Genomic DNA, 18789 nt, shown 5'->3' with positions numbered 1-18789 from the left:
TTCAAGACATTCATTTTTTCCCTCCTATCACTTTCCCTCCCCTACAGTCTACTCGCAGAAGAGTCTGAGTGATGCTTTTAAAATGTCATCACACCATTCCTTTACTCAAAATCTTCCAAGAAATCTGCATCTCATGTAAAAGCCAAAGCCCTTACAAAATCTTACACAATCTGTCACCCTAACCTCCCATGCCCACTCCCGCCCACCTTTACTCTCCTCTCTCATTGACCTCTGGCTTCAGTGAAGTTTTCTGAACAAGCCAGGCTCGCTACTGACTGAAGCCTTGGAGCTGAATGTTTCCTTGGCCTGGACAGCTTTTCTCCTAGATAAAAAGCTTTGCTTTTCTCATATTAACAGCTCTTCCCCCAGATAACCGCACTGTATGCTCCATTTGTTGTTACTGTTCAGCCAATAAGTGGTGTTCCACTCTTTTCGGACCGCCATGGACTGTAACGCACCAGGCTCCTCTGTCCATTTGAATTCTGGGGCAAGAATACTGGAGTGGGTTGCCATTTCCTTCTCCAGGGTATCTTCCGGACTCAGGAATGGAACCGGGGTCTCCTGCATTGCAGCCAAGTTCGTTACCCCTAAACCACCAGGGAAACCCATATGCCCTTCAAATCTCTGCTCAATAATTAAGACCACTCTCAGAATCCTATTTAAGAGCTATAACCCGCCCCTTTATCCCCTCATCTTTTTTTATCCTGTTCTATTTTTACAACACCATGCATATTTAATAGCTTACCATAGTAATTATTTGGGAGATCATTTTAGTTTCTAGTACAATGTAAACTCTATAAAGACTGTTTTGTACTTAGGCCATAGTGGCTCAGTGGTAAGGAATCCGCCTGCAATGCAGGAGACCCAGGTTCTATCCCTGGGTGGGGAAGATCCCCTGGAGAAGTAAATAGCAATCCACTCCGGTATTCTTGCCTGGAGAATTCCATGGATAGGGGAGCCTGGCAGGCTACATACAGCCCATGAGGTCCCACAGAGTCCGACAGGACTGAGCAACTAACATTTAGGTTTGAAGGGCTCCCACATGAATAACAGTCAATAATGGATTTCAGCAACTCATTTCACAGTTCACACGCCTGGGCAAGCTCCGTTTACTCTCCTCAAGCCTAAATTTCAGCACCTCCTTAAACTGATAGAACTCAGCAAACATACACTTTGCTTTAAGAACTTCCCGACCCGGAAATAAAAGCTTAAGGACGGGGTGGGAAGAGGAAGCTACTTCCGTTTCCGTACAGACCACAAAGAGCAAAAATACCATGGCGAAGGCCGGAGATAAGAGCGGAGGCAGCGGGAAGAAAGGCCTGAAACGCAAAGCCGCTCCTGAAGCAGCTCAGGAGGCTGCAGTCGGTGAGGATGGGACGACGGAAAGCGGGGTCCAACCCCCAACGACGGCCGCCTTTCCTCCAGGATTCAGCATTTCGGAAATTAAGAACAAACAGCGGCGACACTTAATGTTCACGCGGTGGAAACAGCAACAGCGGAAGGTATGAGGCGGCGGAGTCGCCAGGGCGCGTGCGCGGTGTCGCTCTCGAGCCAGTGGGGTGGGGCGGGCTGGATGATGCACATGCGTGGTCACCCCTGCCCGGGTCGCATGCGGCGTTTATTAATCCGGAAGGGGTAGGGGCCAAGCAACCCTGCCCTGGTTCTTGCACCCTCATTTTTACCACACTCTCGGCTCAGCTCTCCGTCTGAGCAGCAAGGATTGCTTTCCTTGTCAGCTCTGTTGTCCTCGGTTGCGAAAGAAAGCAAGAAGCCTTGCTCTCCTAGTATTAAAAATTACTTTCCTGCCTGACTCCTCTGCGCCGCCCCCCACCCACCCCCGCCAGACTTAGAAGGCAAAAATCTCCGTCTCCGATTTACCCCGTCAACCTAACGTTGGCTAATGCCTAAAATCTGCAGTACAGGCAGTACAAACATCCAAAATGATCCTTCTCTGATTGCTGTAGCCGCTCTTACCGAAGTTAGACTGTAAAGTTCCTAGAAATTGGATTTACTCTTTCCCGCATGTCCTTATACCAGTCTAGGTGGTAAGCACATAGAAAGAGATAAAGCCCAAAGTCATAGTGCTCTTTTGTGATTAAATTACGCTTGGAAGCAAGTTGCTTATTGCATATGGCGAAAATTCATACACAATATTCTTTTTACTTGCCTGCTGCCTCTTGCTAGACTTGTTAAGGCCCTGCACGGTGTCTTATTTGTCGTAGGTGACAAAGTGCTATTGGAGTACCTGGAAGGACAAAAAACCCATTTTGTGGCGCAAGTATCGGGGAAGGGTGTCCTAGATGTCTTGGGTCTGTAATTTCTAATCAGAGACCTGGTGGATTGAGGATCAACAGGCGCTAGGGAGAAGAAATTTTTTATTTTATATAGTGTGTCAAGTATCCTGTTCTGAAGTCCCCAGAAGTTACAGATTTACAGTAACATCCTCCAGATTCTGAATAATAAAAGCATATTCTGATTATAAAATGTTTGAATAACTAGTAATGGATTTATTGTAACCAGTGTGAAAACTCTCATTATTTTTAGCACTTTTCAAGAGAAGCCACCAGAATAGCCATAAGTTTTCTTTAGGTTGCAACTTGTCAGGAATGCAAAATAACAAAAGCTTGTTAACTTACTTAGTATACATTTTGCACTTTCATTTTATTTGAGGCTTTCGAGTAAAAGATAAAGCTAATGAAATTTTAAATATTCAAACTTGTCAATTTAGATTATTTTGAGAGAGCAAGATCATCTGGTTTACAGTTACTTAGGTGTGAACATCTAAGTCTGGATGTTTATTTTAATTCAGTTCTAAGACTGGTCAGTTTAAATATTCATAGCATTAGTAATTTCATTATGTGTTTGCTATGTAACTAGTAGTTTTTCAGTATTGTTCTTTTCTTTTTTAAATCCTTTAGGAAAAGTTGGCAGCTAAGAAAAAACTTAAAAAAGAGAGAGAAGCTCTTGGTGATAAGGTAAATAAAATTTTTAGTCCTCTGCTTTATATCTTGTATTAAGGAATGTTCCCTGATATTTACATTGAATCACTTTATTTTAAAATTTATTATGAAATATTTTGAATGTTTAAAATGATATAAAAACAATACAGCACACCCCTTTCTATCCTTTACTCAAGAAATTATGCATTAGTAAATAGTGTTCAAGTCTCTTGTGTGGTATTTTCTGATTGCTTTCCCCTCCAAAGACAACCACTCATTGGGACTTCCCTGGCAGTCCAGTGGTTAAGATTCCACACTTCCCCTGCAGGAGGCAAGGGTTTAATCCTCGATTGATTGGGGAACTAAGATCCCTTTTGTCTCGAAGCAGGGTCAAAAAAAAAGACAATAACTCATGAAATTGCTTTTTATTATTGCCATGCACTTTATTTGTTTCCTTTATTATATTTGTGTGCATAAACAGTAAATACAGTAGTAGTGGTATTTTGCATGTTTTCAGAATTTCAAAGTGGTGTGTATACTTCCAGCTTGCTTATTTTACTTAACTTCATGTGTTTGAGAAGCAGAGACACATTATCCCTGACTGGGAATGGAGAAGCTCCCCACCATAGGCCTGTAGCTGGAGTTCTTCAGACTTGAAGCAAAGGCGTTTTGTTATGCTAGGCTGAAGAAGGGCATGATAGAGCCTCTTCGGTTGTAGGGTTGGGATGTGTGAGACTGAGAGCTGACAGAGAGTATAACCTGTGAAGAGTGAGAATGGGGAGTAGGAGGAACGTGAGACACCTGAGTGGATTGTGGCAAAGAAGAGAGCATCAAGAAAGGATTTAGCTGTTTTTGTGATACTGACAAAAAGTGAAATCTTTCTATTGAAAAATTTTAAAAGAACTATTGAATGCTTCTGCATTATTGCACAGCTAAGTCATTTTCATTTTATTTATAGTTCTAGGTTGTGTTTTATACTTGCAAAATTTTAAAAACGTTCAACTACCCCCTCCTCCCATCTTTTACTTAAGATGGAGTACCAAGTAATAATAAGCGTTTTTGAGGAAGGGAAAAATACAGACTATATACATATAGTGTATACAAACTAAATACTACTTTTTCATGAATTCTCTTGAATGGTATTAGATTAAATCACAGGCAGTTCCAACATTAAGACTGTTTTCACCTGCAAAATCCTATCAGGCAGTGTTAGTCTCTTTTTAACTCAATAATCAGTTAGTTACAGCAAATTAATATGCTGATCACCATTTGAAAATATCACCATTCTTGTTTTTCGATTGATAGATGATCTAGAACTGCCTCTTTTTAAAACATTACTTAAAACTTAATATTCATTTCATAAAATAATACAAAAGAATTCCTAAATAGTTTGTCAGGTCATATTCATCTCTGTTAGTGTACGTATATTTTAGATTAGTTTTAATCAGTGTATGGTTATGGTTTTGTGTTCTTGCTCCTTAAAATTTCATTTACACAATTTCTTGATCTAAGCTGAGTGTATGTGATTGCTCATGCTAACGGTATTCCATTAAGTTGGCACTGCCATAGTCATTATCTTGTTGTTGGGCATTTGCCCTGTTTACTGTTCATTTCCACTAACCATAGTGATTATACATATTTCTTTGTATAAATTGCTCCCCTTTTCATTCCTTACCATAAATTCTCTAAACTAGAATTATTAGTTCAGCAGAAAGATACAGATTTGTAGCCTTTGTTAGATATTTCTGAATAGCTTTCTGAAAGTATTCGAACAAAGCTACCTAAATATGTACCTTTGTAATTTTTCTGTTATGTTTGATATTTTTCATCTTTTTGAATAATCATCTTGAATTCTGTCTTCTCTTTCTGCTACTTTTGCCTGGTTTTAAGCCATTTTATCCTGTCAGCAATTCTTCCAGTAAGTGCTTGTGTGTGCTCAGAGAGTTAAAAAGTCTCTTACTCAATATTATGGTTACTAGGACTGATGTAGCAGTGGGTCGAATGAGGGACGGATTGAGTTTTTGCATTATTTGCAGATTTTTGTTATTCTTCCCCAAGCATAATGCAAAATTATTAATGTGAAATGCTTCCCAGACTTAACATTTTTTTCTTTTATTTAGGCTCCACCAAAGCCTGTACCCAAGACTATTGACAACCAGCGAGTGTATGATGAAACCATAGTAGATCCTAATGATGAAGAGGTAAATGTTAGAGGTCTTAAATAAATTTGGATAATCACATTTGATAAATTATCTGTTCTTATGCCAGTGTTTAATTTAAAGTACTAGCTGGTGAAGTCGTATAATGGATTGATTTAGCTATAATGCTGGCATATTATCTTATTATTTGTTGAAGATTATTTCATAATTGGGTTTTCCAACAATGCTGTAGAAAATGGCAATAATTATTTATTTTCTCAAAAGGTATTTTATGCAATTTAATCAATTTAATCAATAATATTTCCAGTGTTTTTTAATGTCATTTGAAAAGCAGTCCTTGTTTTATAAATTTTTACTATAGATTTTTGTAGTATTTTTAGACATTTTGACAACTAAGGTAATCTGATGCTATTTTTTTGTGTGTCCATATAAAACTCTTGGTTTCAAGATAATCTTTCACTTTTCCCTTTAGTTTGCAGTAGTACAGTGAAAGAGTCAAGGTTTTAAAACACATTCATGTACTTAATTATCAGAAATGGATTTCTCTTATTAGAGTGAGAAAGGAAATCAGTTTCTTTCTTCCACTCCATAACCAGTTTCCCAGCACCATTTTTGAAGTAGTACAGTCTTTCTCATAGTAAATTGTAGTGCTGTGTGATATATTAGTTGTCCATATGTGCTGAGTCTTTTTTTTTTTGGTAGCTTGTCACTGGATCAGTTCTTTACTTTCTTGATTATTTAGCTTCATGGTAAGTTTTGATAGCTGTGAAGGAAAGATGCCCCTCGTCCTCAAATCCCTCTCTTCAAGAGTGTTATCTTCCTGGATCTTTCATCTTCCATGTAAAAGTATGAATCATACTATATCAAATCAGATCAGTGTCAGAATCTAGGTAGTATTGGGTTGGCCAAAAAGTTCATGCGGGTTTTTCTGTGCCTTCTTAATGGAATGTTTTACAGGACGAACTTCTTGGCCAACCGTGTGTGTGTGTGTGTGTGTGTGTGTGTGTGTGTGTATCCACTATATATATATATATAATTGTATATATGTAGGTAGTGAAATGGCTCAGTTGTGTCCGACTCTTTGCGACCCCATGGACTGTAGCCTACCAGGCTTCTCCATCCTTTGGATTTTCCTGGCAAGAGTCACTGGAGAGGGTTGCCATTTCCTTCTCCAGGGGATTTTCCCAACCCAGGGATTGAACCCGTGTCTCCCACATTGTAGGCAGATGCTTTACCGTCTGAGCCACCAGGGAAGTCTTAGTATATATGTATGTATATATATATATGTATCGTTTCAGTTCAGTTCAGTCGTTCAGTCATGTCTGACTCTTTGCAACCCCATGGACTGCAGCACGCCATACCTCTCTGTCCATCACCAACTCCCGGAGTTCACTCAACTCATGTCCATCAAGTCTGTGATGCCATCCAACCGTCTCATCCTCTGTTGTTCCCTTCTCCTCCCTCCTTCAGTCTTTCCCAGCATCAGAGTCTTTTCAGATGAGTTAGTTCTTCACATCAGGTAACCCGAGTATTGGAGTTTCAGCTTCAGCATCAGTCCTTCCAATGTACACCCAGGACTGATTTCCTTTGGATGGACTGGTTGGATCTCCTTTCTGTCCAAGGGACTTTCAAGAATCTTCTCCAACACCACAGTTCAAAAGCATCAATTCTTCAGTGTTCAGCTTTCTTTATAGTCCAACTCTCAGATCCATACATGACTGCTGGAAAAACCATAGCCTTGACTAGATGAATCTTTGTTGGCAATATTGTAATGTCTCTGCTTTTTAATATGCTATCTAGTTTGGTCATAGCTTTCCTTCCAAGGAGCAAGTGTCTTTTAATTTCATGGCTCCCATCACCATCTGCAATGATTTTGGAGCCCGCAAAAATAGAGTCTGCCACTGTTTCCATTGTTTCCCCATCTATTTGCCATGAAGTGAAGGGACCAGATGCCATGATCTTAGTTTTCTGAATGTTGAGTTTTAAGCCAGCTTTTTTACTCTCCTCTTTGACTTTCATCAAGAGGCTCTTTAGTTCTTCTTTGCTTTCTGCCATAAGGGTGGTGTTATCTGCATATCTGAGGTTATTGATATTTCTCCTGGCAATCTTGATTCCAGCTTGTGCTTCTTCCAGCCCAGCGTGTCTCATGATGTACTCTGCATATAAGTTAAATAAGCAGGGTGACAATATAAAGGCTTGACGTACTCCTTTTCCTATTTGGAACCAGTCTGTTGTTCCATGTCCAGTTCTAACTGTTGCTTTTTAACCTGCATACAGATTTCTCAAGAGGCAGATCAGGTGGTCTGGTATCCCATCTCTTTAAGAATTTTCCACAGTTTATTGTGATCCACACAGTCAAAGGCTTTGGCATAATCAATAAAGCAAAAGTAGATGTTTTTCTGGAACTCTCTTGCTTTTTCGATGATCCAGTGGAAGTTGGCAGTTTGATCTCTAGTTCCTCTGTCTTTTCTAAATCCAGCTTGAACATCTGGAAGTTCACGGTTCACGTATTGCTAAAGCCTGGCTTGGAGAATTTTGAGCATTACTTTACTAGCATGTGAGATGAGTGCAACTGTGAGGTAGTTTGAGCATTTTTTGGCATTGCCTTTCTTTGGAATTGGAATGAAAACGGACCTTTTCCAGTCCTGTGGCCACTGCTGAGTTTTTCAGATTTGATGGCATATTGAGTGCAGCACTTTCACAGCATCATCTTTTAGGACTTGAAATAGCTCAACTGGAATTCCATCACCTCCAGTAGTTTTGTTCATAGTGATGCTTCCTAAGGCCCACTTGACTCTGCATTCCAGGATGTCTGGCTCTAGGTGAGTGATCATACCATCATTATTACCTGGGTCGTGAAGATCTTTTTTGTATTGTTCTTGTGTGTATTCTTGCCACCTCTTCTTAATATCTTCTGCATCTGTTTAGTCCATACCATTTCTGTTCTTTATTGTGCCCATCTTGGCATGAAATGTTCCTTTGGTATCTCTAATTTTGCTTCACTGGGCCTTTAAATACTGAAAATGTATTTCAGTGAATATCATTGTTTTCTCCATACAAGTTATACATATAAATCTTGTTAGAACTATTCCTGGGTATCTTACATTTTTTTTGTTAGTATACATCACATCTCTCTGAAAACTATTTGATTTGCTGATTTGCAAAAATGAGATTGATTTTTGAATCATGATCTTTTAGTCAGTAGAATTCACTTGTAATAATTTTTCTGAATGTTTTCATTTCATGTTTAGATAATCATTTCTGCAAATATGTTTTTGTTACTTTCAAACTATTAACAGTTTCTTTTGTGCTTACTAGAACCTCACCATAATGTCAAATAAATTTTAAAAAGCAGTATTATCCTCTATGCCATGTTACTAATTTTAAAGAATACTTCCAGTGTATCATCATTAATGTATGTGTCATTAATGGTAGATTTTCCTTATGACTTAAGGAAACGCCTTTTTTTTTTTTTTTTTTTTGCTGCTTTGTTTAATTAGTGAATTTGAAAGTTAGATGCCTTTCCTGCAAATATTAAGATAATTTATGCACTTTTCTGCAAATATTGAGATGAATATCCAGTTTTCTCCTTTATTGCAGTAAAACCTGTTCTATTCATGGGGTAAATCCAATTTAGTTAAGGTGTTTTGTCTTCTTAAAATATTGTTTTGGTTTGTTAAGTGCATTGTTTAGAACATGTTCATGAGTGAGACTGAAGTAATACCCTGTTTTCATTCCTAATTTTTTTATTTGAGCTTTTCATCAGAGACATACCTGTTTTATTATTCTCTTCAAGTTACTAGTTTCTTTTATTTCTCTATTAAATGTTTTCTAATTCACTTATATCTCCTCTTACCTTTATTATTTCTTTTATACTCTGAGTTTATTCTATTTTTGTTTAACTTATTTTTATCTTTTTATGATGAGCAATTACAGTCATAAAATTCACATTTGCTATATATAGCCCACAAGTTTTAAGATGCATTCCTTTAATCATTTACATCTGAGTACCTCTTCTAATGAAAGATGATTTCTTCTTGCTTATATTTTTTTAGTTCTTTAGTTTCCCCCCATCCTTATTTTTTCTTTACTTCTGCTTACCTGGGGTTTTAGTTGCTCTTCTTTTTCTAGCTTCCTAAGATGGAAGCTTAGATTATTGATTTTATTTTTTCTTCCTAATATAAGCATATAAAACTCTGGTGTTCGCCCAAGCACTGCTTTAACCACCTTCCATACATTTTGGTGTGTTTGTGGTGTTTTCATTTTCATTCTGTTGAAGATACTTTCTAATTTCTCTGGTGATTTCTTCTTTGGCTTACAATTTTCAAGAAGTATCTTGTTTAATTTCCAGATATTTGAGGATTCCCCTGATTTCTGCTGATTTCTAGTTCAGTTTTATTGTGGTCTGAGACATATTTTGTTTTATTTCAGTCCTTTTCAATTGAAGAAATGTCCTAGCAAAAGATCTGTTCTGGAGAATGATTTATCACAACCTACTTCTAGTAAATACTGACACAATTCTGGTAAAATACAGCAAGTTTGCACCAGTATAGCTTTGTGACCGCCACTCTTACTCATGCTGTTAATTGTCAGCACATGTTGTTATGTATCTGTCTATGTTATAAACCCAGTGTTGTAATTACTGCTTTAAACATCCTCATGTTAAAAAAAAAAATAAACATCCTCATGTTTAAAAAAAAAAAATTAAGAGTTTACACACACAACACACCCACAAAGTCTTATGTTTACCTTCATCATTACCTGTTTATAGTCCTCTTCTTTCCTGCCTCTGGATCATTTAGTATTATTCTCTTTCAGCTTGCAGGATTTTCTTAAGCCTTTGTTTTTGTAGCAGGTCTGAGATCTAATTATCTCAGTTTTTGTCTTTTTAAAAGCATTTATTTTGCCTTTATTTTTTAAAAAATTTTGTGGAACATAGAATCCTTGGTTGACCTGTTTTTTTCTTTGAACTTGTTCCATTGAATTTTGACCTTCATTATTTCTTTTGAGAAACCAGTCATTACATTTTTCCCCTGCATATGATTTATTAAAGTTTTCTGGTTTTTTGACTTTTAACAGTTTGTCACTGGTGTGTTTAGATATTGTTCTTTTTTTAAATTCTACTTAATGTTTGTTGAGTTTGGACCTGTCAGTTAAGTTTTTAATCCATTATTTCTTGAAATATTTTTTTTTCTGCCCTCTACTCTCCTTCAGGGACTGCCTTTCTAACACACTATTGAAATGGTTAACATTATCCTAAAAATTTCTGCAGCTTTACTCTTTTTGCTATGATTGTGTTCTCCATCCTTCAGATTGGATCGTTAATCTGTTTTCAAGATTATTGATTCTCCTGCATCTTAGATCTACTGTAAAGCCTGTATTTTTCCTTAATTCCTTGAATATATTTGTTATGATGGCTTTGAAATTGTCGCTAAATTTACCATCTGGACCCATTCAGTCAGTTTTATTGACTTCTCGTTTCCTGATTATACGTCATACTTTTCTGTTTCTTTGTATATCTAATATCTTGGTTGAAAATTAGACACTTTTGAAAATATTGCAGTAACTCTGGATTGTCTTTGTTTTTTGTTTTTTTTTTACAGGTTACTGATTTTTTGGTGGTTGTTTAGTAACTTGTCTGGACTTAAACTGGAATCTCTGACAGTAGCATTACACTACTACTCAGTTTGTGTTCCCTAGAGATTTGTTTGTGTGACTTAGTGGTCAGCCAGTGATTTGGGTAGAGGTTGCATGGTGAAACCTTGGGCCCCCAAGACATACATCCCCTTTGCCAACTGAGGTGTGTGTGGATTGAGGAATGCTTTCAAAGCTGCAGCCATTTCTCAAGTCTCCCTTGTCTTTCATGTGCACTGGATTCTCAGGTCTCTCTTATGTGTAGCTTAGCTGTCAGTCAAGGATTTGGGGAGAGATTATGTCAGTTCGTCTATGATTTTTTCACTTTCAGAGCTCTCATTGAAATTTTTGGCTGGTCCTCACCTACCCTGAACTAGGCCTGTAACCTTGGACTGGCATAGCCAAGTCCAAGTCCAAGTCCACTGCCCGTCCTCAAATCTGGTCTACCACCTCTGCATCCAGGATTGCTGTTTCTCACTTACCATTAGTCCTGAAGTTGATAAAGTTACTGTTTTTACCACCCAGGTTGATATGGGAAATGGAATAGCTTTAAGCAAGATTCTTGATGTTCTTGCCCACAAGTGGATCCATTTTTCAAGAATGAATGCATCTCAATTTCTTTAAATTATTTTTGACAGTTTTTTGCTCCAGTTTTATATTAGTATTCTTCATCTATAAAATTATCCAACCTCTTCATGTTGTCATTAACTTGACCCTCCTGGGCCCTCTTTAAATCACGAGTCAGTCGGATACCCAGTGTTAATAGAATCCTACCAGAATTGCTTGTAAAATGCTGGCCCAGTAGAGTGTTTGATGTAAAGTGACCTCTCTTTCCATTTTCAGGTTGCTTATGATGAAGCTACAGATGAATTTGCTTCTTACTTCAATAGACAAACTTCTCCCAAGATTCTCATCACTACATCAGATAGACCTCATGGGGTAAACATATCAATTACTATAGTTCTTAAATTCTTGATTTTCTTATATAGGTTATTTAAAATAACTTCGTTCAGAAGAGTTAAATTTTTAGTAATTGCCTTAGATAATGCCTGTAAATAAGCTAAATAAAATGTATCGGTAATGTGATGTAGGTTCACCATGTGTGATTCTTTATGATAGGCTTTCTCAGCCTCAGCATTGTTTAAACATTTTGGGCTGGATTTTTTTATTGTTTGGATTGTCCTGTTCATTATAGGATGCTTAGCAGTATCTCTGGCCTCTATCCACTAGACACCCATAGCAGCCAACTTCTACCACTACCATCAGTCATGACCACCAAAAATGTTTCCAGATATTTCCAAACATCCCTTGATGACAGAATTGTCCCTAGTTGAGAATGACTGCTTTAGGTAGATCAGCCTTTGATGGAGGATGAAACTGTTTGGATTTCATTCTTCCTTAGCCTTGCTCTCTATTAATAACACTATAATGATTACTTCTTTCCTTAATAAATATATGCCACTTAGATTTTTATTCTTTTTCATTTTTGAGGATTTTGTTATTTTGTTTTATAGAGAACAGTACGACTCTGTGAACAGCTCTCTACAGTTATACCAAATTCGCATGTTTATTACAGAAGAGGACTGGCTCTGAAAAAAATTATTCCACAGTGCATCTCAAGAGATTTCACAGACCTGATTGTTATTAATGAAGATCGTAAGATACCAAGTATCCTTTGTTCTTTTTAAGGGGTTTTCTTGTCTCCCCTTCACCCCTTTTAAGATATATTTAAAAGAATAAGAAAATGTTTCCTATAACTTTTAGAACATAATTTTTTCAACCAGAGAGTTATATATCTCTATTCAAAACTCTGAACTGATTTTTCCTTTTCACTCTGCAAGCATTTATTAAGCACATGCTATAAGCAAGACATTATTTGTTAATAAAAGATAAATGAGAAAGTCAGCTTCAGGGAATTCATAATCTAGTAGGATAAAATAGATACGTAAACAAATAAAAATATTGTGTCGATAGTACAATTATAGAGGGAAATACAGGATACAGTACAAACTTTGGTAAAAATCTGCCCTGGGGACATTAGGGAAGAAGTGCTTGACAGAAAAAGATGCCTAAACCCTGTCTAGGTGGATATGGGAGAATGAGGTAAGGCAGAGAAAGAATACCTATTGCAAAAATATAACCATTTGAAAATATAGAGGCATGAAGGTGCTCTCCCAGTTGGGGATCTGCAACTATTTTGATATGGCTAGATTTTGTGTTGCCAGAAGCGGTGTCACAGATTGCATTTTTGAAGTAGGAATTTGGGCCCATATTATATATCAACTAGTGTTTCAGATACCAAGAATAACCTATCCTTCTACTGTGAGTCTCAGATCCAAGGTGAATGTGTTACCTCAACCCTAGGTATTTCTTCCTGTTTTGAGATAAAAGATCATATAAAGGATGCCTAGATTTGTTTTTGTCATTGATGTTGTTGCCTGTGAACTCAGTAACTTTAAAGATGACCAACTGAATGTCAAAATTATTAAAACAAAATTACTAAGGATTTATAAACAATGGGGATAGTACTTCCGTGCTGCCAGGGTAACATATTTAAAAAAATCAACTCTGCTTTTTAAAAAATAATGGTTTACAAGCTATTTTTTTCCATCTAAATAACTTTTATGGCGTTTATTCTTTTCAGTATAAGTTAATTAAAGACATCCACTTGATCAGTCGTGTCCGACTCTTTGCGACCCCATGGACTGTAGCCCATCAGGCTTCTCTGTCCATGGGATTTCTCAGGCAAGAATACTGGAGTGGGTAGCCATTTCCTTCTCCAAGTATCCCCTTGCACCACTTGCTTTTCAGAGACTTTTAAGACTAAACTAGCTTTGTATTGTTAGTCATTTTATAATTTGGCTGGATTGTGAGTTTAGGGAAAAAAGTTTCTTGAATACTTAATCTATTCCAGAAGAGATCTGCTTTGAAGATACTAATCCCTGCCTTTTTAAAACATGTCATCCCCACCCCCACCCCCCAAATGAGATTTCAAGACTTTTATTCCTCTGTTTTGGGGCAGGCAGTGCTTCCTCACTTTCACTTTTTTCCTCTTCCTTATTTCTAAATGGAAATTTGAGGGTAGGATAAGTCTTTGTGCTCTTGGCAGCTTATATAGGGTGTTTTACATTCCTGGCCTTTGAGTCATTCATAACAAAGTAACTTTCACATCAGTGGTAACAAAATGCCTCTATATATTTCTGACTGCAAATTACCAGCTAAGGTCTAGGACTCAGGTGTAATCCCACCCAGTTTAGATATGCCATGTAGCACTTGAATGAATCTACCGGACCCTTCTCAAACTCTTCATTGCTAAAATCATTACTAAAAATCAGGATGAGTCCTATGTGGCGTGGTTTGTGTTAGAGATGAGCAATAACATAAGTAATGCCTTTTGTACAGTGCAGGTACTTAGGAATAGATACATTTGGATTTTGTAGTTTCTTTTGATACAAACCACAATTTAGTGGAAATTTCTAGAAAAGATTCAAGCTTTCATTTAGGTTAAATGACTTCTACTTCTCTTAATCCCCTTAAGATTTTATGATTTTTTTTTTTGTAGTGCAAATGATACAGAAATACTTTTTTTTTTTGGCTGTACCTCATGAGTATAGCCAAACCTTGAAGAGAAGGAAAGAATTCAAACATTTACTGATAATCTGCTGTGTAGTAGGCATAGTATCTGTCAGAAGTATATCTTAGAGGTAATGGATTCATTGGGAAGAAAGGCATTTGTGTACCTATAACTCAAATGACAAGTGCTATAGTAACAGTGAGAGCTGAGAATATTTAGAGTTTGAGTGTAAAAAGAGATGGCATTTGAAGCAGGCCTTAATGGATGAGTAAAATACTGTAGATACTTGAAATAGCATAAGCAAAAAGCACATGATAGGATTAATGTTTATGGTATATGAGAGAGGCTGTCAGTGTCTCCCAGTATGAAACAAGATGTAGAGACAGGAGGTTATTAATAAAAGGGGAGTGCGGAGCCACAGTATGAATGCTGATGTTTTTAATCTGTAGATGAGTCTGTGGTGGGAGTAGTTTGAAATTACCTATAGCTGGCAAAACTCTCAAGGCATCTAGTTTTTCACTTAGCACATAAGAAGCTATGAGAAACTACAAATACCATGGCACATCTGAGTCTCATAGCTTATTACTTACAGAACCAAGGTCTAAATCCAACTTGATTAGTCTATATTAGGAGACAGATGTACTTGAAGTGGTGAAAGAGAAGTCAGACCAAGCAGGATACTGTTTTCCTAATCTGCGTGGAAAAATCTCAAGGACCTCAAATAATACAATAACACCTGGGGTAAAAGAGGCAGCTATAAAAGTGAGGAATTTATGAAGGTAAAAGCAATGAACAGGATCTGGTGGTGGGAGAGAAGGAAGTTGCAGATGATAACCACCATAGTTTCTAATTTAATAGATGAATGGGAGAATGTTGATGTCTTTTAAAGATGGCAACATCTGTTTTATAAAACTTATATTGTGTGCAGATACTTAAAAGGCTAGTTCTGACCTCCTTTTAAAGGTTAAGTATTTGAAAGAATCAAGTTGTGCTACAAAGACTTGAGCTGCATTCCAAACTTTTAAAGCCCTTGGACGGCTAGCCTTGATTATAGGTAGTTGTCTTATATTTCATTTGTAATTTAGAGTGTATAGCCTAATTCTGTTTGTGGTAGGGTCAGTAAGTGGTTAATTGATTGATTTTAAACTGTAGTACAGTAATCCCAAGAATTAAGACCTTGTCTCTTGAGAACACTAATAACCTTGATTTCCAGAAGATAGTTTGAGTATCTGGTCTTATGGGATGATATTCAAAACTGCATATCCTGGCCTTACAAATGTATGAAATGTATATACAGATGTATGAAAGTGTGCTTTTAAGGGTTATAAAGCATCTGAACATGGAGGTAAACTTACATTCCATTTGTGGTGCTACAGTTATGCTAGAATCTTATCCTTATTCCTGTATTAGAGTAGTGGATTTTAGCTCTTTCACTTACTTCATTTCAGTGCTTAACATAATTGTCTTTCTGAAAGATTCAGGTTGATTTATGTGTCTTTTGAGTTTTGGGTATGGTGTGAAAATCAAGTCAAAGGAATACATGCACCCACCTATTCACCTAATAGTTGAATTACCTACAGATTTTAGGAGCCTTCGGGCATACAAAGGACTAGTTATTTAAACAACTTAAGGTTTAGATTACAGAGTTCAATGTGTCCTTAGCTTTGTGAACAGATGGATTAATTCTGAGTCACCTGCCCAACGGCCCAACTGCTCACTTTAAAATGAGCAGTGTTCGTCTGCGTAAAGAAATTAAGGTGAGTTTTATGCATTGCTTGACTGGCACGGGTCTCCTCACAGTATCTGGTTAGTAAATACTATAACCTATAATTGATTTAATTTGGCGGGGGGAGGTGGTGCTGGTTGGTTTTGTGATGCTGTGTGGTGAGTAGGGGCTTCTCTCTAGTTGTGGTGCACCGGCTTCTTGCAGTGGCTTCTCTCCTTGTGGAGCATGGGCTCTAGGCACACAGGCTTCAGTAGTTGTGACTCAAGGGCTCTAGAGCACAGGCTCTGTAATTGCGCCTGGGCTTAGCCACTCCACGGCATGTGGCATCTTCCCAGTTCAGAGACTGAACTGGTGTCCCCTGCATTGCAAGGCAAATTCTTAACCACTGGACCACCAGGGAAGCCCAATCTAATTGATTTTTAATAATGATGTTTGTTTGCTCTTCTGATTAAAATTGGTATTTTATCTACGGTATTCTTGTGAGATTATAATAGTTACAGGAGACAAGCAATAGCCTCCATGACTATGAAACATGTCACTTTATAGTAGCACTTTCTTTTTGGTGTTCACTGTGTATTACATAATTTTAGATACATCTTATTTCTTGGGTTTGATTAAGCTATCTATAGTAATTTGTCATTAAGATAACTAAAATGTTTCAATGTCATGTAAATTCTAAAACTTGAAACTGCAATGAAATGTATTTTTGCTACTTTGTTGTGATTTTTCATTTTTCTAGAGAAGAGGCAAAGACCCAGCAGAACACATACCAGAAATAATTTTGAACAATTTTACAACACGACTGGGTCATTCTATTGGACGTATGTTTGCATCGCTCTTTCCCCATAATCCTCAGTTTATTGGAAGGCAGGTTGCCACATTCCACAATCAACGGGATTATATCTTCTTCAGATTTCACAGGTGAGGAAAGTACTTTAACTCCTTGGACTTTGACTTCAATTATGAAATGTTTTCTACATAAACCTGTTTCCCAATGTATTCTGACAAGTATTGTAGATGAGAAATTAAAACTGACATACTAAAGAATAGTTGGGTTCATTCAGACTAATTTCCTTAACTATTTTTATCTTTAAGATACATATTCAAGAGTGAAAAGAAAGTGGGAATTCAGGAACTTGGACCACGTTTTACCTTAAAATTAAGATCTCTTCAGAAAGGAACCTTTGATTCTAAATATGGAGAATATGAATGGGTCCATAAGGTATGTGCTTACTCTATGAAAAGCCATTTAGGCAGTTTTAAAAAGGATGGAATGAGAATAAAACCCTGCACTTTAAGCTTTGAGTGTTTATACCTTAAGTTATGCTTGTGCATTTATTCCCATGAGTTAGAACTAATCTCTGATACAGCATTCTGGTCTAGAGATTAATCTTGGTTCACCTGAAACATCCCTAAAGATCAGTGGTTTGAAAGGTAGACCAGAAGCATCACCTAAGAACTTGTTAGACAATGGCAAACTGTTGGGCCACAGACCTGCTCAATCACTAGCTTAGGGAGTGGGCCAGCAGTCTGTTTATAAACCTGTGTTATAATGATTCTGCTGCATGCTTGAGAATTATTGCTACAGAAAAGTTTGGAGATCATTTTAAATTATAAATGAAAATAATACTTTAAAATACATAAGCATAAAAAAATAAAATACATAAGCATGACTTTAAAATTACACACACACACACACACACACACACACACACACATTACACACACACACACACACACACACACACACACACACACACACACACACACACACACACACACACACACCCCGGACACACACACACACACACACACACACACACACACACACACACACACACACACACACACACACACACACACACACACACACACACACACACACACACACACACACACACACACACACACACCCGGACACACACACACACACACACACACACACACACACACACACACACACCCCGGAAGATAAATTCAGTCTCAGAGACAAACCAAGAGTGTTTTGTGCTATTACCTACAGAATGTTAACTTTTTTTTTTTTTCCAGCCCCGGGAAATGGATACAAGTAGAAGAAAATTCCATTTATAAACAACTGAGAGGACAGTATTAAACTGTGCTGAACAGGCCTGTCTTGAGTTTATGAAACAAGACTCTTTTCAAAACGGCAGTTACTGATTTCATAAACCTTCTTTCATATCTGAACAAAGTATCAAGTGCCATAACTTACCACTATTTATGTAGCAAATAAAAAGGTCATTTTGTTAGGAGTTTGTAAGTTTCCTAAAATCTAATTCTCTTATTTTTAGGTAACTGTGAATACTCTGGAATCAAGATTCAAACTAACATTCCCATTTGTACTTTCATGGAACATGTGGGCTGCTGAGAAACACAGTGCTTGGTAGATACTGTGTAACCTACTGGTTTTCTATCAGACTAGTATTCATAGTTTCAATTCTGTTTCCTGAAAACACATATATTTGGGGCCAGGTTTCTAAGACGTTTTAACATTTCTTTAAGCCTTCAAGAAGGGTAAAAAGTTTTAAAGCAAGATGGTTTGCTAAGGACTTGATACTTGCTTTTGGTTCCTTTTTTCCTTGGTATTTCTTTACCTCATTACATTGTACTGTAGGGCTCCATTCAGGAATTAATTCAGGCTTTGAATGTTTCTCACAACTTAAAATGGAATTATGTCTAGTCTTTACTATCCTTATTAGGAGCGCCACCTAATATGAAGTAACACCCAACAAAAGGGGT

At 37.2% G+C, this 18789-nt stretch overlaps 2 protein-coding genes across 3 annotated transcripts in view; one reads left to right on the top strand and one right to left on the bottom strand.

Annotated features, from left to right (window-relative positions):
• The window catches only part of LOC122676556 (uricase), a 124476-nt gene extending 123065 nt beyond the window's left edge, over positions 1-1411 (bottom strand). For both annotated transcript variants that reach the window (XM_043875920.1, XM_043875921.1), the window contains exon 1: positions 1274-1411. The gene's annotated coding sequence lies outside the window, so the exon portion shown is untranslated. The remainder of the gene's footprint in view (positions 1-1273) is intronic.
• Positions 1248-18302, top strand: RPF1 (ribosome production factor 1 homolog). The gene is made up of 9 exons (XM_043875918.1): positions 1248-1502; positions 2919-2975; positions 5060-5140; positions 11576-11671; positions 12247-12400; positions 15981-16063; positions 16772-16953; positions 17128-17254; positions 18082-18302. The coding sequence occupies exons 1-9, from the start codon at positions 1275-1277 to the stop codon at positions 18121-18123; spliced, it is 1050 nt and encodes a 349-aa protein (XP_043731853.1). The 5' UTR covers positions 1248-1274; the 3' UTR covers positions 18124-18302.
• Positions 18303-18789: the final 487 nt, after the last annotated feature.

This window comes from Cervus elaphus, chromosome 20, assembly GCF_910594005.1.
Source record: "Cervus elaphus chromosome 20, mCerEla1.1, whole genome shotgun sequence".
NCBI lineage: Eukaryota > Metazoa > Chordata > Mammalia > Artiodactyla > Cervidae > Cervus > Cervus elaphus.
This window is presented reverse-complemented; position numbering and strand designations above follow the sequence as displayed.